This window comes from Azolla caroliniana, unplaced genomic scaffold (assembly GCF_043228905.1).
Source record: "Azolla caroliniana isolate FFs.n. ecotype wild unplaced genomic scaffold, voAzoCaro1.0.p SCAF_6, whole genome shotgun sequence".
Classification (NCBI taxonomy): Eukaryota; Viridiplantae; Streptophyta; class Polypodiopsida; order Salviniales; family Salviniaceae; genus Azolla; species Azolla caroliniana.
This window is the reverse complement of record NW_028230441.1, coordinates 1,569,712-1,591,417: the sequence shown is the minus strand read 5'-3', so window position 1 is coordinate 1,591,417 and position 21,706 is coordinate 1,569,712. Positions and strand designations below refer to the sequence as shown.

The 21,706-nt window shown below is 37.5% G+C and overlaps 3 protein-coding genes across 7 annotated transcripts; all 3 read left to right on the top strand.

The window, feature by feature from the left end:
• The first annotated feature begins 4,258 nt into the window (after positions 1-4,258).
• Positions 4,259-9,439, top strand: TRANS11 (translocase 11). 2 transcript variants are annotated; one of them, XR_015529965.1, is made up of 9 exons: positions 4,259-4,440; positions 4,561-4,731; positions 5,252-5,731; positions 5,870-5,934; positions 6,433-6,626; positions 7,460-7,668; positions 7,741-7,831; positions 7,944-8,073; positions 9,017-9,439. XR_015529965.1 is itself a non-coding variant. In XM_087321539.1 (7 exons), the coding sequence occupies exons 1-7, from the start codon at positions 4,267-4,269 to the stop codon at positions 7,927-7,929; spliced, it is 1,482 nt and encodes a 493-aa protein (XP_087177665.1). In that variant the 5' UTR covers positions 4,260-4,266; the 3' UTR covers positions 7,930-8,072. The 2 variants fall into 2 exon arrangements, 1 of the variants encoding a protein (XP_087177665.1); XM_087321539.1 differs by lacking the exon at positions 9,017-9,439 and having other exon boundaries at positions 4,260-4,440; positions 7,741-8,072.
• Positions 9,440-11,042: 1,603 nt separating this feature from the next.
• On the top strand, positions 11,043-13,240 carry LOC147862461 (hydroxyproline-rich glycoprotein family protein). Of its 4 annotated transcripts, none has more exons than XM_087321699.1 (2): positions 11,043-11,959; positions 12,910-13,240. In XM_087321699.1, exon 1 carries the CDS (start codon positions 11,107-11,109, stop codon positions 11,956-11,958), a length of 852 nt encoding a protein of 283 aa, XP_087177825.1. In that variant the 5' UTR covers positions 11,043-11,106; the 3' UTR covers position 11,959; positions 12,910-13,240. The 4 variants fall into 4 exon arrangements, with proteins under 4 accessions (XP_087177825.1, XP_087177826.1, XP_087177827.1 ...); XM_087321700.1 differs by lacking the exon at positions 12,910-13,240 and adding an exon at positions 12,768-12,886; XM_087321701.1 differs by lacking the exon at positions 12,910-13,240 and adding an exon at positions 12,446-12,749.
• Positions 13,241-15,642: 2,402 nt separating this feature from the next.
• Positions 15,643-18,462, top strand: LOC147862460 (zinc finger CCCH domain-containing protein 56-like). Its single transcript, XM_087321716.1, has 2 exons — positions 15,643-17,242; positions 17,794-18,462. The coding sequence occupies exons 1-2, from the start codon at positions 15,976-15,978 to the stop codon at positions 18,090-18,092; spliced, it is 1,566 nt and encodes a 521-aa protein (XP_087177842.1). The 5' UTR covers positions 15,643-15,975; the 3' UTR covers positions 18,093-18,462.
• Positions 18,463-21,706: the final 3,244 nt, after the last annotated feature.

Here is a 21,706-nt window from a genome sequence, read left to right as displayed (position 1 = left end):
TCTTAATGACAAAGCTCAAGTTGCGTTGGAATTGGTCAGCTCAATAACTCTGTGGATTCTATGGAAACAACGATGTAGACGGGTCTTCTCCAACCAAACCGCACATCCAACAATGTTACTGCAAGAGATATGGAGTGAAATTGTAGCCACTCTAAAGAGCCAATATGATGGCCTCAAGGGCGGCTCCGATGGAGTTGAAAGACAACGAATAGCCTTCATCGAACAATGGTCGTCCTCTCCCTTTCTTGAGTCAGTGGGCATCCACATAAGATGGAACTATCGCATCCCTACAGGGATTTGTACACAATAATCTCATTCGTAAAATTTTATAACTAATGAAAGGAGTTTTTTTTTGCGAAAAAAAAGAAAGTAGAACAATAACTATCAGCTATGCAACATAAAAGAAGGTATGACATAATTCCAATTTAGACCAGCAGTTGGATCCATGACCAAAACTTTGCAACCATATGTCCCTTGTTTTCAATTTTGTTAGATAATGAGCTATATGGACACTTTGGATGTCACACAACCATTATGGTCAACCTAAAATAGATCCATACTTTCCTTTCCAAAAGTCACTATGATTACCTTTGCATGCTTGCTATACTTCTTATGATATCCATGAGCATAAGTTTCCTTAACTCACACTTTCTTGTTGGTAATCATTTGGATTTATTTTTACTGTTGCTTCACTACAATAAGGACAAATGATTATCCTAAGATGATAGAAAAACAAATCATTATTACACTAATATTGAATTCTAATTGATGTCCTCATGCAGAAATATTTGTCGGACGACACATTGATGAAATTATTTGAGTTTCTAAAGTATATAGCATGTTTACTTTTATTTTATCAAAATTTTCCTTGTGTGGGTAAAATTACTTCATGCACACATTTAGGCTGTGGTGCCATTATAGGTACCTCATAGATCTCCTTTATGTTGGGACCACGATACATTTTTCATGTGCCCTTTTTTTGTTGTATACACTTCACCATCACACGTAACCAATACGTCTTCCAACATCAGAAGGTGTACCATAAGATGCATGATTAGCTAATGACAATGATCCTATGATTTATTGTGATATGGACAACATAATTATGGATCTTTGGTGCAAGCAATCCTAAATAGTTTAATATACTTGTCATGGTCCATGGATGAATATTTCTTCTCGTTTCTTTAGTATTCCCAATGAATGTTTTAGCTCATGCACGGTCCACCATACATGCAACATGCAAGGGTACACAATGTTTAATGCAATGCGAGAAAAAAATGTTGATAAGATACTAGAGACCATAAATAATGTAAAATGTGCTAGGCCACCTTATAAACATATTGATATAACTCTATCTTATGTTCTAGAGGATCCAAAATTCAAAAGAATATTGGAGCATTTAATTCTTGTTTTGAATTTTTTATTAACTCGATAGTAGCTAGCACCCCAAATATTTGTGCTCAGAACCCAATTACATATCCCCATTGGCATGCCATCACTTTGCACATGTTGATACCTTGCAGTTAATAATGATGCAACACCATTGTTGACGTCATTGCTATTATCAAACTTATGCATGTATCCTTACGGAACATTGCATTCAAAATTGACTCAATTGTCTCATTTTTCCAACCCCCTGAACTCTCTTTGCTCTATTTAGCTCTTTGTAGAACATTTTCTAGAATGTTGTTGTGTAGAATCTTTGACTAGAGCTTGAACTCACCTAAACATTTTTTTTTGTTGCCTTCACTTAGCTTTCAATTGGTTGTTCTTAGCTTCCCATTTATTTGTATTTTTCCACAACACCATCTTAGCATTGGCTATTGTACTATTGTGCGCCTTCCAAATTATCACAAAATTATCCATCAAGCTCCCTCATTTAAAGCATTATAACATTCAATGCCCCATAAATGAAGCTTATTTTAGTAGTGCCCCTTCTTGTAATATTGATAGCGTTAAAACAACTAGGGATTTATACAATTGATGTTGAAATGATCGACGAGACAATGTTAATATTACCTCTTTATATGGTCGACGTTGTTGATAGGGAAAAACATTGAAATAGCCCCTACATTTTTCTTCATTTTCCTAGATATTCCCTAAGTTTTTGTTATTTCCCTCAAGAAACCCTCGACAGGTTTAGAGAAAGACGAAAGAAAGATATATACATAAACACGTTTTTAACAGGCCAAATGGTCTATAAGACCACACAAGAGATTCGACCTTAAAATATTGTCTCTTCCTTTGAGAACAACAAATCAAAATAGATGTAACTAAGTAAAAAAGCAAATAAAATAGAATAGGACATGACTAATAATCTTGTAATCTATACATGTAAGTTTCTCAAGTGAAATATATTGTAATATTATTATTGTCTTAAAAAATTCTCTTGCCTACGTCAATTCGAAAAGGAGAGGTCTCCAAAGTGAGGAACACACTTGCGACAATGGGAGAAAATGGTTTTATTTGTCAATGACAAGGGTGGTGAGATTGTGGTCCAAGAGAGCCCATATTCATGACAAGTTGCTATTGATTTGTCTATTGAAACCCCCTTGCAATAATTGAGAGCCCATTGGGCCATGTGTGTAGCTCTTGACTAATTTGTAGCATAAGTAGGATGATGGGGCTAAAGAAAGTTGCGATTGTTCTTTGTTGATGATATTGTGTGGTTGTATATTTGTCCTTCAAAAACCTCTCCCTATATCTCTTGAGTCCTAACAAGAAAAACTCGTCCTCAGATTTCAAAGCCTTGCTTAAAAAGACAATGGTATCTCCCTCTTATTTCATAAAAATCAATACAATGACAAACATAATGTCCTTCAGATTCCACTTCATAATAACATAGTTCACAAATTCTTTCTTTTGGGGGTATTTGTGCATATTTGCCTCCTTCAATCTCTATCTGACATGAAGAAGTTTGTAGCTACCCTATCACATTATGTAGCACATAGGCTAGATGTATATCCATATGAGAGGGCTTGATGACGAATCCATCCTTTGGTGTGTAAAAAGTTTCTTACAGTGGGGTCATCTTCCTAGCAAGAGATATTGTGGAGTTTATCAATGGTACTTTGTTTTCCACATTGATAATATCATTTTGGATCACTCTATGCATTTCCGCTTTGTTCATGTTCAGATAGTGACAATCCAAGTTATATTGGAAGTTGGAAGAAGGTGGTGTGACAAGTATATAAAATAGTTGCAATTTAGTTCGTGGATCTTGAAATTGCAAACATGCATGTTGCCTTTCAAGAGTAGCAACCTCCGCATGTCCATGAGAAATTCAAGCACAAGTATCCTCTCATACAGAGAACCGATACCTTATCAATATCACTCCTAAGTATGTGTATGATAATGGGAATGCCACCTTTTCTTGATCGTCCAAGAAGAATTTGGGTTTTAAACTTGTTGCCATGCTCAAGTGGTGTTAAATACCATCATTTTAGTTTGATCAGTTTCTATTGACAAACATAAACTGTTCATAAATTAATTTTAAGGCATTTACATGTCTTTTTTAGTATCTCTAGAGTGTCTTAGATCGACATGATACCATCAACATGTGGTAATTTTGTTGGAGATACAACCTTTGATAACCCATTAGGAGAGTGTACCTAGGTTTCTCGATACATATTCATACAATGCATAGATTCTGCATCGCATAATCTATAGGGACACCAAGGGCTTCTAATTGTTGCATGCGTAGAGCATGTGGTAGTGTTGAAGGATTTTTGGAAATTCACAAAGCAACAATAATTCTCTTATAATGTACATGCTTTGCCCTCTTCCATACAATTTGGCCAAGTAATGGCCAATCATGATTGTCCCATAATGGCTTAGCATTATTTGGCTCTACTCTTGAAGATTGGTATGTTATATTGAGATAGTAGGGAAACCGTCACACATAGTTCTATTAAAGATGTGTTCTAGCAATAAGAGCAAGATGTCATGGGCATAGGTAAAGAGCTAACCTAGCAACCCATCATGTTCTTGGTCTTTACCAAATTGTAACCCATGAATGGCCAATATATAGAAAGTGAAAGGCGATGACTCGATCATATAGAGGCTAATATAGTTCAGATGAACCAACCATATGATGGTTCAAATACAACATGCGAATTTCCTCTTCGGGGGTTGAGTGAGGGCATGTAAAATTAAATTGATCTTTGAGGGACAGAGGGGCATGTCGTGAAATAACGGAAATGCAGGGGCATCAAAGGAAATATGTAAACCAAAGCATGTAGAGAGAGAAATTGTTGTAGAGAGAGTATGTTATCTCCTGTCATCCAAGTTGTACGTGGAATGGGAGCTGGTTCTCCGTCGCTGCTGCTTAGCTTGTTCCCCCCATCGCGCTTTCCTTCAATTCCTCCTCTTCCTTCCCCTGCCACATGGAAACACAGAGAATATCAAGTCTCCTTGCACCTTCGAAACATTTCTCCCAAAGTCCGTGGCCTGTTTTTGTTTCTTTTTTATTTTTCTCTCTTCCGAAACAGCGATTTCTTTTTGTTTTTCTTATCTCATGTAATCGTTCTTAATCGATATTTTCGATAAGAATTATTGCAGGTTCGGAAGAACTTTGGAAAAAGAATAAAATGTAGCAGTGATGGTAAAGGGAACTCTATTGAGGACGAAGGAGGTCGGAGAATCTGCTACAAATTTCTTTCAGATTTTGACAAACGGTTTTTCAGAAAGATTGCAAAGGAGATGTCAAATTACTGTGATTCATTACTGCGGGTAGGCTTCCTTCATTGGTATATAGCTTATATGGCGAAACCAATTGGTCGATTGTTTATTAAGAGCTTATTTATTTGCTGAAATTAACTACAGGAGGGCGTACTTACATGAAGAATGTCTATTAAGTTCTTATTTATATGTCAAAATCAACTGGATGAATGTATAGTATAGAGTAAGAGCTTATTTATATGATGAAAACAATTAGAATATATAAGAATGTATACTTAGAGCTTATGTTTTTGGTGACATAAACCAGAAGAATGATTATTGAGAGATTATTTTTACTGGTGTAATGTATATCAGGAGGTTATTTGTATGATGAAATCAAGTAGAGTTAGTTCTTCCCGAACATGGGAACATTGAGCTTAAAATAATGTAACCATAATTGTCCATGCGTGTGGTAAAATTGCAACCTTACTTTCAGACGGGGGCCAAGGGGAACATGGATATAGATTTTACAAAAAATAAAAAAATTTCATTCATATTTCAGAATCAACAGATCTCTCTGCTACTACTGCAGGTTACAGAGACATTCAGGACATCCGTTGTAGCTCCTTTTCTGATTGGAATGGTGCTTCTTTTGGACTTTATGAAATCAGCACAGTCACCTTACTGGAGGCAACAGATTGATGGATTGAAATTTTATGAAATGATTATGGGAAGCTATTCTTTTGTTTTCATAGCATCTATGGCCACAAGTACTCTACTTGGTTTCCTTTGTATACCTTTTCTAAGGAAGTTGAAGGCATACCAAATAATTAGGAAAGAGGGACCAGCTGCTCATTTTTCAAAGAGTGGTACACCAACAATGGGAGGCCTATTTTTTATTCCAGCGGCAATAGCTATTTGTGGATATTTCACAAATTATGCATCAGTACAACTTGATGGACTGATCTGCGCAACACTGTTATTTGGAGGAATTGGGCTTCTTGATGATGTTTTAAGTCTTGTTAGGAAACATAACTATGGACTTCCTGCTTGGTGCAAACTTCTTTTACAGGTAGAGGAATTACATTGTTATCCCATTATATGTTTTTTGAAACATGTTATCGGTTGTGTAGAGTTAATCTTTCTCCTATTAACTGCTTTTTTCTATTGGTTTTGTTGTCTGTTTTGTGCCTTTGTGGGGTTCTGACAGGTAATGTTTGGTGTATGGTTCTTTTGGTGGAATAAGTCAGCAGATTTACCTACTACTGTTGAAGTGTAATTTTTCTGCTACAGCTCATTTTTATTTATCAGTTCTTAAATTGTCTTGTGAATGATGCTGTCATGATGGCTAAAAGGTTTATTTTGTTTTATTTTGTTTAATCTTGTCTGATGTGGTCCGATTTTCAATATAAAATACATTAAATATGTGTGCATATTAAGTTAAGTGTTTATGGCATATGCATTATGCAGGTGAACATGTGGGAACAGGGATAAAACCGTTAAATATATATGCTTTATGGGTCAATGAGTGTTTAGAGGAAAAAAGTGAGAATCCATCCACTTGGAATGTGAATGTTAACATGCGGAAGCTTGTGTATGTATAGCATTTCTGTAGACTATTTCTAACATGCGGAAGCTCATGAATGTTTAGCATTGCCGCAGACTACTTTATGCATTCATGGTTGGTCTTGGAATTTTACTATTTCTGTTTTGTCATGTTCTCAAGTAGTCACTGTGCACATTTTAAATCATTCAGCTGGTTTTGTGCAACAGGAAAACTATGTTGCTTTTGCCTGAACCATTGAAACATTGGAATCTCGGTGCTTGGTATCTACCATTGACTGCATTTTGCTTTGCGGCAATGAGCAATGGTGTGAATTTGACAGATGGTTTAGATGGATTAGCTGCTGGATCTGCAGCTGCAGCTTTTTCAGGAATGGCAATGGCTGCCTTAAATATTTGTCCAGGTAAATAATCTGGATTGTTGTTTAGATTATGATATGAAATTATTTGTCGTGAATGTTGTTGATTGGGCTGAGTAATAAAATTATTAGTATGTTAACAGTATCATTAAGAAGTGACGAGTTGGGACATCATTGGCATTACATGAAAAATTATTTCTTCTTGCGTTGGGAATTCTTTATACAGAAAAATTTCGGGATAAGAACGTTTTCTGTCAAAGCTCACAGGTTTACAGGCTTCAGAAGCATTGCTATTATTCTGCAAAATTATTTTAATGCTTCTAGTGTCTGCATGGTTACTGTGTCCAAAATGATATAACAAGTGTTATCAATCTGCCTGAGAAGCAGGAGTTAGTTTAGGTATATCATGCATTTAGCTGCAATTATGTTGACGTACTCCCCTCCCAGCTGTGAGGAATAGGAAGCAGGAATTATACTCATGCATTTAGCTGCTATCAGTTTCTTGATTATGATAGAGCAATTAATCATCCGATACAAATATGAGGTAGAAGCAGTATATGTTGACTTCTTTTCTGTAGTTATGGCAGCCTCAAGCTGAGTGGAGACTCATCCTTACACCTATGATAGGATTCGGTTGAACCCTATTCTTCCAGATTATGTTTCTTCCAATTGAGAAACTCCAGAATACCTTTTAGTTTTATTTTTATTTTCTAAATGCTCTGAGTTTTTTATTATTTCCCCAAACGCCCTTGTCCAGCCCCTGAAAACAGGAGAAATGCTTGGATATTTTGTAGTTTTGTTCTTTGTATAATTACTGTTATAGTGAATTATGCCTATACAATTGGTATCTATTAAAGATAATCAGATATTCAATGCAGTGGTTACCATATTTGGAGTGTCAATGGCTGGAGCTTGTGTTGGATTTCTGGTTCATAATCACCACAAGGCAACGGTTTTCATGGGGGATACTGGCTCTTTGGCATTGGGAGGCGCACTTGCAGCAATGGCATCGAGCACGGGTCTATTTTTGCCACTTCTCATATGTTCAGGTGTTTTCTTTATTGAAACGGTGTCAGTAATACTTCAGGTCAGTTGTGTCAAATTTTTATTCCAGAACCTATACAATAACCAGTTTAAGATTCTCCCCTTTCTTGAGCAGATTTCGTACAAAAAGTATACAAAGAAGCGTACTGGAACCACTAAGAAACTGTTCAGAATGGCTCCTATCCATCACCATTTTGAGCTTGGTGGTATGAAAGAGTCCACTATTGTTGCAGTTGCCCATATAATTTCATGTGTTCTTGCAATTTTTGGTGCTGCTGCCGGCTTTGTAATTTCAAGAGGTTGAATCCACTTCACTAGAGAGCTGGATTCAATTTAAACGACCTTGAATAAGTGGAGTTTATTGGAGGGATTGGTGCAAAAGACCTCATGCTTGTAAAGCTTCAAGCAGTTTTCAGCATATGCGGAAATATTATGGAAGCAGCAAGAGGTGATTTCTTGTTCAATGGTTTAATCTGCATTTTCACTAATTCAGGGGTATGAAGAAGGTTGTATTTATTTTAATAATGATTGTTCCCGATTTTTTTGTGTGTCAAGCACTTCGTTCGGAGTCATCAGGTTGCCTGTACAAAATTCAATTTTCTTTTGCTCCATAGAATCCAGAACTCTTCAATTTTTTTCTCCTTACGTTGCTTGAGGATGCATGTAGCAATTTTGTCGTGTAAAGATTAGTAAAACTTACCTCCCTCTCTTGCATTAAGATTGGGTATGAAACAAGGATGAGGGGCTGGGGTAGGGAAACGGTATACAAAATCAAAAGGAAGTGTTTATTGTATATGGGAAAGTTGAAACTATAACATTGTCTTTACAATCTCTGGAAAGTGTCCATAAGAACCATAAACAGAACTGGCAATCACAAAAATCATCAATGATTTCCCAATGTAATTGTAGGCATTTCATGTGTATTGAAAACATAATAAAAAATTACTCATCCATATGGCTTGACGAAAAACTCGTGGTGTCCTAATTCATTTCCAATTATCGCCAAGAACTTGATAGTTTCTTAATTTAGTTTTAATGATGGTCAAAAACTCGGTGTCCTAATTCAGGTCCAATGATTGTCAATATGGTGTCACTATTGATGCTAGCTCTCAACTGTTATGGACAATGGATGATGTCCAAGTCACGTATATTGTACATGGTTTAAAACCGGAAATGCTAATAAATTAGTTGCAATGATCATTGAAAATGGATGTACAACGAATATTGTATATGCATTTTCAGTATGATATATTAATTTTTGATATTTTCATCATGGCTAGGCTTTAAACATTCATACTAATGTTTGGCTGTAGAAAGCCTATTATTACATAAAGTAAAGTTTATCGTTGAAGACAAGTTCTCACACTCTCTTGAGTTTATGTTTTGTGCAGGTTTGGGTGGATAAAATTGTCACGTAGAAAATTTACACCTATTATAACATTCAGAACATGCGAGGGAAACTACTACATGGCGTTTTAACATCCAAATCACAAAGTACATCTCAAGTGCGAGATATACTCGAGTTTGAACATTGTTCTTCATCATTCTAGTTAGCTGAGGATAATAATCAGGCTATGCATTTCCCAAAGGAATCATGAAAAATAATTTGTCTCAATCATGGATTAGGCGAACTTATTTGTGTCTTTTTCTATGGTGATTTCAGTATGGATAACTATGACTCAGTTGAGTCACTTGCACATATATGGCTCAATTGAGTCAGAATACAAAATAGGCATTTGTGAATCAATCAAATCAGAATACTCATTTGTGATCATCAAGTTACTCAATTGAGTCAAAATACCTTATTGTGACTTGGTTCGAGTTACAATTGATTCAATCGAGTTACCTACGAAGTACACATCTATCTTGAATAAATCACACTTTGGCCCTAGTAAGGAATTTGACTTTTTGCCCTAGTAAATGGTCTTGTTTCCTTTTCATCAGGAGTACTCCATCTACCAACCTAGCACCCCATCTTGTCATGTTGAGTGAAACTTGACGAAAGACCAAGGCACAAATAATAGTGACATGCATGAAAATAGCGAGTTGAGTGAAACTTGACAAAAGACCAAGGCACAAATAATAGTGACATGCATGAAAATAGCGAAGGCTTAGCTAGTAGCCATGAGTCTGAGCTCGATTCCAACACAACCTTGTCTAGATATGGTAGAGTCATGAACATTGTAACAATCCTAAAACATGAGAATGAGAAAGTCACCATTGAGCTTAGATTAATTGAGTGAGAATTGCACAGGTGATCAAGGTACCTAATGGAAAATGATCATAGTGAAACCAATTTGCAATGCACTTGGCGAGAAAACTATAATGCAAATGAACCTATTTGTGGAGTTAGCATTCGTGGAGAAACTACTAGTGAAAGTAAGAGATCGATGTTGTATGAGTTCAACAATTAGTAGAGAAAGCCCATAGCCTAGTATAAGGTTATTGACATGAAGGGTCTCTATCCTACAATAAAGGTTTAGTTATTTACCTATTGGCCAAGTGAATAAGAGACTTTTTCATTCTTGAGTAATAAATCATAATTAAGTATTACTTAGGTTTTGTATTGATGGCATAATGGTCACATTTGCTAGACGGTCAAAAAACTTGGATAGACTTGGTGAATGGATGTCTATGTGTGTCATTTATATAGCTCTAACCTAACCTAAACTTGTGTTAGGATAGTTATTAGTACATAGAGGTGACGGGGAAGGTGACAACAATTATCATAACTAACTTAACATACCTTTTCCATGTGATGTGTGTGAAGGCAAACTTGTAGTAGGAATTATTATTAAGGTGCCTCCATGAGCACACATTTCAATGTCATAAAAAGGTACATGCTTAGTTGCTCATTTAGGAGGTTTGAGACCGTTGCGAATTGAAGCATATGAAATAATTTGGTAATTCAAATATATTGCAATCGTTGAAGTGGCTCGCCTAAGAAATAGAAAAGCACCAGGGCTTGTGTGTGTTTGGTCTTTACTTAACTTACTCTAAACCATTTTCACCACTACCCTTGAAAGATGGTTGTGCACTACTCTTGAACCAAATGAGAACCCGGTCCTGACTCCCATCCCATGCCTTAAGAGAATTGGACTTCCTCATGATTATAGCCACAAACATACATACATACAATATGCATATACATATATATGATCCCATCCCTTACGAGAATTGGACTTCCTCATGATTATGGCCACAAACATATATATACATACAAATTGTATGATACAATATGCATATAGTTATAATTTATACATATACATATACATATACATATACATATATGCTTGTTATACACAAACCGGTTGTCTAGTAGGTTTGCTTGAGTCAATATAGCCTGCATAGAGTATCATACGTGTACATACACGCATACGTATACATATGTACATATGTTATGAATACATATGCTTATAAGTTACATATTATTACACAGTGCAGTCGAAGTAGTTGCCCATTAGGGTCGAGGAGTTGTGCCATGGATCTTCAGGACGGTGACCTGCTCTTCTCCACCATCAGAGAAGCGATCCAGTTGCAGGAAACAGAACAGAGGCATGCAGCAGCATCGATGACCACGGCACGAGACATGATGATGAGAGAGTTCGCAAAGAAGCTCAGAGACGCACAACAGATTCTAGAAAACACTTTGGAAGAACATGAAGAACACAGAGTCAGAAGCTCGAAAAGAGCGAGGGAGTCTCTGGGAACATCGATCGACATGACGGAGTTAGTCTCATATGCACATAAGATCAGTTATACAACATTTGCACCTCCAGAGTACGCATCAGGACAGATACCGCTAAGAGGAGCTCTTCCCCCGGCTCCTCAAGAAGAACAAATCCGGGCTTCACAGCTCTATCAAGCAATACACATGGACATAGGTATACCTAAACCTGCGCTTATCTCTCTGGCACCCATCTCTGATACCATGTTGGAAAGCATTAAGTTAAGAAATGATGAGGAACTTAGCAGTCCTAAGGTGCAACGAATCTCATCATCCCTGATTCCAACTGAACTCCCTCCCATGCCACCCGGATGGAAACCTGGTGATCCGATCCCGTTACCACCCGGTTTTGAAATACCGACTTTGCCTCAAGGATGGAAGCCGGGTGATGCTGTTGTATTGCCGCCTTCGTCTTCTTTGGCAAAACCGTCGGACCTCCAGGGGGGTTTGAAACCAACACCATCAACAGTGGCTCCTCCTCCTCTGGCGACTTCTGGTATCATCCAAGTGCCTTTTGTTCAGCTCGACTTGAATCCCGAACTAGAAGAAGACTATGGTAGCGAGTACAGTGATGATGATGGGAGCTCTGATGAAGATGAAGATTGAAGTAAGCATCTGACCTCTTGTTGTTACGATTTTAGACATAATGTTTGTTGATTAACACATAGCTAGTTTGCTGATCCATGTGATCATATCCATCTGGTGTATGCTTTTTGACCTTTGCTCTAAATTGAGTGAGTTCTCTCTAACTAAAGGCTTGAGATGGAGCCCACATAAGTATATGTTATTTATGTTCTACACTGTTTCACTGTAGAGAATTCTTTGGTACTTGCTCCGAATCTTGTGGTTGCCTCACATTATATTCCTGTTTGAGTAGTGTTTGCATGGCCATTATGCAAAAGACAATGAAATGGAGGTTTTTCTGAGTATAACCTCTTGAATTTCAATATGTAATGGATGTTAAAAGTCTATTTAGCTACTGTACCGCTACAAAGATTTGTGTATGTATGCCCAGTTGATAAAAAGCCATTTGGGTTTGTTATGTCATAATATTAGGTATTGTTAACTAGGAATATTTTTTTCACCTTTTCAGGGTTTTTTCTCTCAAGGAGCCAGTTCCATCCCCATAGTGTAGTTTCGTTTTTACTACCATAGATATTTGGGTCCATGGTACAATTGGTGCATGAGAAATGGGTTCTTGTTTGATCCTCTCCATTAAGTGCATAATTGATTTGGCAACTTTTGCAACTGAGATCTGTGGGCAACTTGTCCTCGGAGAAGTTTTCTTTTCTGTAAGCTAATCTTACAACACCTCTTGAGGGTTTTCCTTATCATGAGATCCTCACTATTGTAATGTAGGGACAACAAGGTTTTTGTATTGTGATGTTGTTCTAATACATACACTAATTTTACAGGAAAGAAAACTTGTTGAGTTATATATTAATTGGAGGTGTGTACATGGTACATAGATATTACATAGTAATGCTCTTATTAAAACTCTTATAGCTGATAAAGATGGGAACATGTCTCATACACTATTTTTGGCATTAAATCAAGCGTTGCATAGCAGTACTCCATTGAAGCTTTGCAGCATATGGGAGACAGTATTCTCAGTCAGATCACCAGTATTACTGGCGACCATTTCATTGGAAGTTTATTGAAAATGGTGATAAGAGAGATTGTCACATCAATAGGATCATATCAAAATCCAAGGATCTGATTCTCTGAAAAGTACCTTGGAGACGGTCGGAAAACTAAACAAAAGTTTACTCAAAGAAATGGAGGTGGAAAGGTTAACAATTGGAAAACATAGAATCATATGTAACTTATTCGACAAAAATCTTGTGTCTTATAAGATTTTTAATACAAAAGATTTCATTTTGGAGTCTGCAATGCTGATCAAGTTTTGGCTTTTTTTTATTACTTTGCTTTATTAGCAAGATGTTGACCTTCTTTTGTTTGGCATTTTTTGTTCATGAGAGAATTAGGTGGCATAATTTGTAATGATACTCCTGAGAACAAAGGGGGTTAATGGCAAAGAGAAGTAGAACATAGATCAGAACTAGAGATTATTGTGAATTGTATAACTGTCATGATATTGTTCAAGTAGTTAAATTGATCTTATTAATTTAAATTTGTGAAGCACGTCTGGTCTTTAGCTATTATTCTTATGCCCCCCCTCCCCCCCCCCCCCATGCCTGGTTTTTGTTTTAAGTTGTCAGACAATGATTTCAATGGTCTAATGAATGTTGCACATTTCTCTCTTTTCTACCACAGTGATTTTGATAATTTGTTGGTAAGCTGCAACACATCCAATTGCTAGATAGTGATTGTTCAATATTAAGGCTTGCCACTTGTTCTAGTCAAGGATGGAGAGATATCCAATAGAAGTTCTAGCCAAGGTGAAGTACTAGATTGTAACACTATCAAGATAAAAATATATTTTGGGAGTAAAATAGAAAGAAATCTTCAAGATGAAGAATGTGAAAGGAAAATTCTAGTAACCTTAGCACTACAAAATTTTGTATAACAAAGGCCCAATGTAAGTTGAAAATGGAGAATGAGGAGATGGAACCATCTTGTGGAATTGGAGTGAACAACATCCAAAGCAACCAAAATGAAGAAAAGATTGAAGAAATTGGATAGCACAAAAAGGAATCCAATACCTTTAATAAAAGATGGTGACCATGAACATGATTGTTAGTAAATAAGTAGGCTTCTTTAATGTGATTCATTTGGATACTGTGTATCAAGACCCACACTACATGGCATAAATTTGGCCAAGGGCTAAACATGTTAATGTTAGAAGAAAAATTCACTCGATGTAACCACAATTGAAAGGGCTTATATTATGTACATCTTTACTTTGTATCCCATGATTAGAATGACAAAATTTGTTAGCATTCACATAAAAGGATGTAACCACAATAGAAATGGCTTATATTATGTACATCTTTGCTTTGTATCCCATGATTAACATGACCAAATTTGTTAGCATTGACCTAAAAAGGAGTAGATTCGTAAAGCCATATTTTAGGAGCAAACTATTCCCATGTATGATGTCAAAGTAGACATTTGATAAGAAAGAGCATGGCAAACTTAAGGTGCAAAGAAAATGCTTATTTTGATGATATGTTAGTTGGCAGGGAATTATAAAGGTAATGAATGCTTCCTCTTTGCTTATTAATATTTTATGCTTTATGCATTACTAAACGTGTTCCTTACGTCAAGCTCATGCTTTCACATTGTGATTTTAATGTTTTAAGTGTTATCACATGTGCTCCCTTTATGTTATATATTTGCTCAACTAACAAATACCCACGAATATCGGTACTTCATCAACAAGCACTTCAAAACCTTCCAACTCCCAAGGCTGTAAATGAACTTTAGGTGTTCCAGAGCCGTGCAATTAACAGACTCAAGGATCCAAGTAAGGAGAGGAGTTCTTAGGTGAACACACGATCATCCCACAAATTAATGAGACAAAGGAATGGGAGCTATCCAACTTCACCTCTGCTACCATAATATCTATCAAAGTGAAGTTACAATGAAGTGTGCATCTCGAAGATCATCATATGAGGGGACACAATCTAGTCTAGAGTTCTCCTAAGAAAACACGAAGATGTGGGTACACGATAAATATGGACATACAAAATATGTATGGTATACACAATTGTGAGTGCCTATTTTTAAGAGAAAATAGTTATACGATGGCGAATGGTGATGGTCATCCAACCTCTTCACCCACGTGATTTAAGAACCGCAAAGCAAATCAAAGTGAAGGTTATATGGACCATTATCACATGCCAAGATGTAGAGTTTTGTTTTGTTTTACACGAAACTGTGAACCACACATGTGGCAAGTGTGGAGATATCGGATGGGTTGTCTCAATGCACATAGCATAATCATGTATTGTACGTCTCCATTGATATTGGAAATCAACATCTATGGCATAGTGTCTTCTTTATTAATAATGCATTTTAGTGTGATTCAATCCATTGTATGGCTCGATTAATGTTTCCTGTACACAACTGGAAGGTTTTGTATGTATTGTATGGGGGGGGGGGGGTATTATAAGAACAAAATGTGAGTGAGAGTCATGGAGCACATAACGATGAATTGAGTGTGAAAAGATAATGGAATGGAAGTGTTTTAGCGATTAGTCTTTGTGTGGGCGACAAGAGAAAAAGGAGCAGAGACACAGAGTCTGTGTTTTGTTTTGTTTGTGTGGGCGACAAAGGAAGGAAGGAAGGAAGGAATCCTCATCCCAAACACACACAGACACACAGAAGCAGAGAACAGAGAACAGAGAACAGAGAACAGAGAACAGAGAGCAGAGAGAGAGAGAGAGGGATGAAATGGGCCTTTAATATGTAAAGCGAGACACGTTGCTTATGCCTTTTCTTCTTTCTACTAACTCCCCTCATCATATATCCCCATATGTATGTATGTACATATGTATATCTCTTCCTTTTTCCTAGACTGTTCCTTCATACCAACAACAAAACAGCAGCATGCCATGCCATGCCATGGACACCACCATAAACTAGTAGATCCCCAGATCTCCCCTGGCCACACAATATTTTTCTTCCAATTCCACACAAGCCCCCATTCCTTACCCCATGGATAACCGTCTCCATTTAAGCCATGATCATCATCGAAGCGATCATTGGCATGATAACCACGATCACGAGGAAGATGAAGATACTGATGATGGATCTCATCTCCTCAATTATAATCCTTCCCGACACCCAGAAGGATTTGATGGCGCTCATAGATCTGGACTCCTTGATTACCAATCTCATCATGACCACGTTGATGTGGGGGCTGTTGATGAGGAGGAGGATTTCGTGGATCCCCCTGTGGATGCATATGCCGGTTATCATAACAATTTGGGCTTCCTTCACGAGGATGAGGATGACATTGGCTATGGTGATGATCAGGTTATGGCAGGCAGTAGTAACTATAATAGCGTCCATACTCATGGATATATTAAGTTAAATGGAAATCAATGGGTGGATTCTAGTAGTCAGAATATTCCTGAGCAGATTCCCATCCCCATTCAGACCCCCACCCCACCCCGGCGAGGTGTGAAGCGGGCATCTGAGAGCATCTCCGCAGACTATAATGTGAATAATGCCGGAATTCTCTTTGATCCGAGCTCTAATTCGCCACAACTGGCCGGATCTCCGACATCGATAATGCAAGCATCGGGTGTAGGATCTAATAATAATAATAATTCATCCAAATTAGGGAAAGGCTCCGGAACAGGGAGCCTCTTCTTCAAGACCAAGCTTTGTATCAAATTCAGGGCAGGGACATGCCCATACAACTCAAATTGTAACTTTGCACATGGAATGGAAGAGCTAAGGAAGCCTCCCCCTGGATGGGAAGACATGGTGGCTGCCCAAGAGGCGGCGGCTGCGGCCACGGCCGGATCGGGTGTGGAAGCGTCGACCGGATCGGGAGGTGGAGGAGGAGGAGGCCGGAACAATAGCAGTATCAAGGAGAATTCTTCGGGTCAGCTGGTCCTGTCGGGATCGGAGTCCCTTCGGTTCCGCCGCACCCGCCGGTGCAAGAAGTTCTATAGCGAGGAAGGATGCCCGTATGGCGAGAGGTGCAATTTCTTGCACGACGACCAAGTGAAATCGAGGGAGAGCAATGCCATTAGCTTAGGGCCAGGGTCGGGCAGCGGAGGAGGAGTATTGACTACTACTACTGCTGCTGCTGCTACTACTACAACGAGCATCGGGGGTTCTAATGGCGGCGTCGGCGGCAATGGCGGCGGAGAAAGGCCGTCCAACTGGAAGACCAGAATGTGCAACAAGTGGGAGATGACCGGACATTGCCCCTTTGGTCAGAAGTGCAACTTTGCTCATGGTGCCAAAGGTACACACACACACACACACACACACACACGTCCTTCCTCTTTGGGCTTCTTTATCTTAATGACCTCCCTTCCCTTTGTGGTTTTTCCAAAATATGGTCCGTGTTTGTAATTGTTGTTTTAGTGTCATGGTTCCGTGTTGGGCGAGACCCCTTTTCTTGTGTGTTGGGCTTATCTTCGGGGGCATTCCTTTATAGGCACTCTCCCTTGCCACTTTTGCTTCCTCCCGAAGACATCCATGATTAGAGTGTACGATTGAATTAGGCACTTCTTCGATGATAACTTGAAGAAACTTAGCTCTTGGTTCTCCGAGCATTTGGAACGTGAGAAGTTTGCCCCAAGATGTGTGCACACAAGGGTAGTTGGCCATCTCAATGTGTGTGCAAACCCAAAAGGTCTATTGTTAGGAGGCCTAGTGGACCTACCATATCCTTCAACAATACCTAATCACCTACTTATGCTTATATGCTCATATGTTTGTGCAAAGATGGTTTGGGATTTCATTCTACTGACTTTATACCATTTATGGATATGTTTGGTGTTACCCTCACAGAGTTGCAAATGTACTCTGGAGCACAAATCGATTATGATACTACAACAATTGTGTCGAATGGTTTGTTGAGTGATAATAAGCAAACCACGCGGATAGCTAATCCCAAGCTAGATCATGCAAGCTCTTCATATGTATCAACACCATCATACATGGTAGATGCACATTCCACATCCAGGCATAAAAGCACATACTTGCCAACTTCAAAAATTGAAAAACCAACAAAGCTACTAGAAAATTGGAAGGGTCCATCAAATCAAATATCTAGAATATATGGTGATTGGCTTGATGATGATGAATAACAATATAGTAAAAAAGTTTGAAAGTTAACTACAAAGGACTATCATTTACTCCATCTTCTTGTTGAGTCTTTGCAAGCATGAACTTGCAGTATGAGGACTCCAAAGTGTAGCCGACAAATGTTCGAGCACTACATGGCAGTAAGTTGGGTTTTGTTTATAATCATGTGACAATAATCCTGTAAGTAATTTGTCAAGACTACGAAAGAATTAATCAAATGATTAAGAGCTCATCAACGAACTAAAGCTTCAACCCAAACTTGCCCTTTTTAGCAAGTCATATTAATGTGAGGCAGTGAAGGTTGAAGATGTTGTAAGATTCCAAAAGAAGCACTACTTGAAAATAATATAAAAATTTGTGCATCTTATTCTACATTGATGTATACTTCATATATTTCTTTTATTAGTGGCTCAACGATACAATTCTATCCTGATTTGTGAGTGTAGTGATGCTATTGATTTGTGAGTGTAGTCATACCATTGAATATTCACCTGCCATCCATTTTACAATGTAAATCAAGACATGAGAAGATCTTGTCATCCATTTCACAATTTAAAGGTAGGTATGTAGCTTGTTTAGCCATTGATTTTTAGATTAATTTCCATGATTTTTTTGTCACAAAATTAAGTTTGACTTAGATAAATCAATTTGTTAATGAACTTTGTAAGAGGACATAGTTGACATTGAATCTAGGCTCTCATATGTGAGAATAAGGTGATTCCACATGTTAACAAGTTTATGGTGAATGTTGAGCAGAATAAACAAGTGTAACAAGTAACAAAGATGTGGAAAATGCAATTCAATGTTGAAAATGTGATAATTTTTATTTCAAAAACAAATCACAAAATTGCTAGTTTCATCATGAGGGCCTACATATTTAGACTTGGGTATTGTGTTAAAGAATCCCCCTTGAAACAATTACATTCATCACGATTGTGGGTGTCATTTTTGTGTATCATGAATAGTTGATGTCAAATGCATCACATCGCTAGCTATTTCTCAATTTCATCATCTTAGCTTAATAGAAAATATTTCCTCTCGTTGTCTCTTTCTGTCTCGCAAATCTTGAGATTCGCTCTCTATTTGTGTTGATTGCTCGAAAACAAAGGTTGTGCTTTTGGAGATTCACTAAATAAACTTTGCAAATGTGTATAATGATGAGCCATGCCAAATGGTAGAAAGCCTCAAATAGCTTGGGTTCCTCTACGGTGGGTTTCTGTTGTGTATACTTACAATGCACTACTCTTGACTATCCTATTTTGTACTTAAACACGAACTGCACAAACATGGTATACTCCATGAGAGTTAGATCCTACAACAATACTATATGGCATCTATGACATCTTTCCACCCTTAGTGTTCTTTGTTGAGGATGACACGCCAAATCAAAACAATGCTCTAGATTGAGCACTTTCGTTTCGAGTCCTAGTCCACAAGCTCTTGTGCATACCCTCCATGAAACTAAGATTAAAAGAGAAAAGTCAAGGTGTGTCAAGGGAAATAATGTTAAATTCCTTGGTTTTAACAATATAATGAGGCTTAATCTTTTCAATCTAAAATATTGGTCATAGGCCAATTATAGATGAGAAACATGGCCATATTATAATATATGGGAAACTAACCTCAATGTGGTGGCAATAACTAAAGGGCGAGAGTTGTCATGTAAAAAGGACCTTTGGGTGCCTGAGCTTTGGGTCTAGGAGTCAGTGACGGCTCAACTCACGCCTTAACCGAAACGTTAAAACATTTTAAAATGGTTTGGTGGTTTGCTCAACTTCGTTCAGGCTTGAGTTTCCTTAACCGATTTGAGCTCGGTTTGGCAAGACTCAAGCCAAACTGGTTCCTAAAATGGTTTAAGCTTAACTTGTTTGTCTAAATCAGTTAAACATTAATCAATTTCGGGATTAATTCTATTCAAGTTTTAAAACTCCCAAACCAAGTTAAGGTGAATCCGACCCTTGCTTATTCCTAATTGGGGCTACCTTTTAGTTCTCAATCTCATCCACTAACACCTACTTTCTTCCATGTAGCTTTTCCACACTAATTGAGGTATACATGTTTTTTTTACTCATTAATTATCTATTTAATTGAAACAACCCATATATTTATAATCTAAGAATTATTTATTTAATTAAGACAATTACACATTAATTAAATTTGTGTAATGATTAACATAAAGAGCCCATCGAGACATCCATGGTTACATGGACTCAAGAAGTAAGTGTTTTTATGAGTTGAAGTATGGCATGGTCTTTCAAACTAGGAGATTTGCCTTCAATTCCTTAGTTAGGATAGCATGAGAAAAGTGGCCCCTTTGGACTCAATAGTGAACCTTGGAAGTTCAACACTCCAAGGTATGAGTCTTGTTTGCTCCTTTGGGGAAACTCAATTCAAGGTGCAAAATAACAATACTACAAAGCAATAACACAAGTTCCTATTACATTGAGACCGAGTAGATAACAATAGTGATTCCTTTCTATATTACAAAAATATTCATTTTCAATGGATAATGATAGTATAAGTGTAAAGGGTGGGTTCCTTTTATCTATGTTTTCTACCCATATTACAATGATGGCATTTGGTTGTTTCACACCCGTTTGTCTGTTCGCCAACAAAAAAATGGAATGAATGTGATACTCATTGCTTAAAAGCAGAAAGAGGGCTTAGTATGTATTTGGGAATATCTCCAATAGAATATTCTCAAGAAATACCTCATTGGCTCTCTAGTGACACCAACACTTCTCTATGAGTTTGAACTATGGGCTAATAATTGCATCACGAAATTCTCATTATTATACATAATACATAGTTTATCCTTATTTTGGCTCTTCACAAGCACAATCTTTGTTTTAGAGCTATTGACACTCGACTTAGTATGTATGCTAAACTCTTCCAATGCCCTCATAAGCTTCTATTATACTTAGAGAGAGAGAGAGAGAGAGAGAGAGAGAGAGAGAGAGATAATGGGTTTTTGGTTCTAGAAATCACTTTTTTTGGTGAGGTTGTGTGGGTGGTTGGGATTTATGCCCCTAACCAAGCCACTCAACATATTGCATTATGGGGTTCACTCCTTCAAACCCTATCTATTGGACGTCCAGGATTACTTATGGGCGATTTTAATATGTGTGCTGATGCATTTCAATCCACATCTAAACATTCAATCATGGATGATCCTGAGCAACTTGCTTGGAACTCATTGGCTATGGAGGTTCTGAAGTTGGATGTTTGGACATGGTTGGAAGGGAATGATCCAGGTTTTACCTTCCAATATGCTCAACATAGACAAACATGGAGTCGGTTAGATAGAATGTATGTGATGCATGATGATTCTTTTTTACCAACATCACTTCGTATGAACGTTCTACAAGATGTTGGAACTTCATATCACTTTCCTATTTGCTTGGAGGTGTGTAATCATGCAATTGACATGTATAAATCTTTACTTGGAAAGCCTCCACTACGCTTTAACTCTTCTCTTTTGCTTCAACCTCACTTTGATTCTCTCATGGAGCAAATTTTGGTAAATTTTTCTCAACAAGTGAATCTTAAAGGAGTTAAAGCATGGGGATATCCATTAACATCATTCATTGTATGTATGGAGTAACCAATGCTCAAC

What these genes read in the sequence shown, in the direction of transcription:
- TRANS11 (XM_087321539.1), top strand. Translation starts at nt 4,267, where the DNA reads ATGTTATCTCCTGTCATCCAAGTTGTACGTGGAATGGGAGCTGGTTCT. An exon ending in GGTGCAAACTTCTTTTACAG is followed by an intron (nt 5,732 to 5,869) that starts GTAGAGGAATTA and finishes GGGTTCTGACAG; the next exon opens with GTAATGTTTGGTGTATGGTT. An exon ending in TTACCTACTACTGTTGAAGT is followed by an intron (nt 5,935 to 6,432) that starts GTAATTTTTCTG and finishes TTTGTGCAACAG; the next exon opens with GAAAACTATGTTGCTTTTGC.
- LOC147862461 (XM_087321699.1), top strand. Translation starts at nt 11,107, where the DNA reads ATGGATCTTCAGGACGGTGACCTGCTCTTCTCCACCATCAGAGAAGCG.
- LOC147862460 (XM_087321716.1), top strand. Translation starts at nt 15,976, where the DNA reads ATGGATAACCGTCTCCATTTAAGCCATGATCATCATCGAAGCGATCAT. An exon ending in CTTTGCTCATGGTGCCAAAG is followed by an intron (nt 17,243 to 17,793) that starts GTACACACACAC and finishes TTACCCTCACAG; the next exon opens with AGTTGCAAATGTACTCTGGA.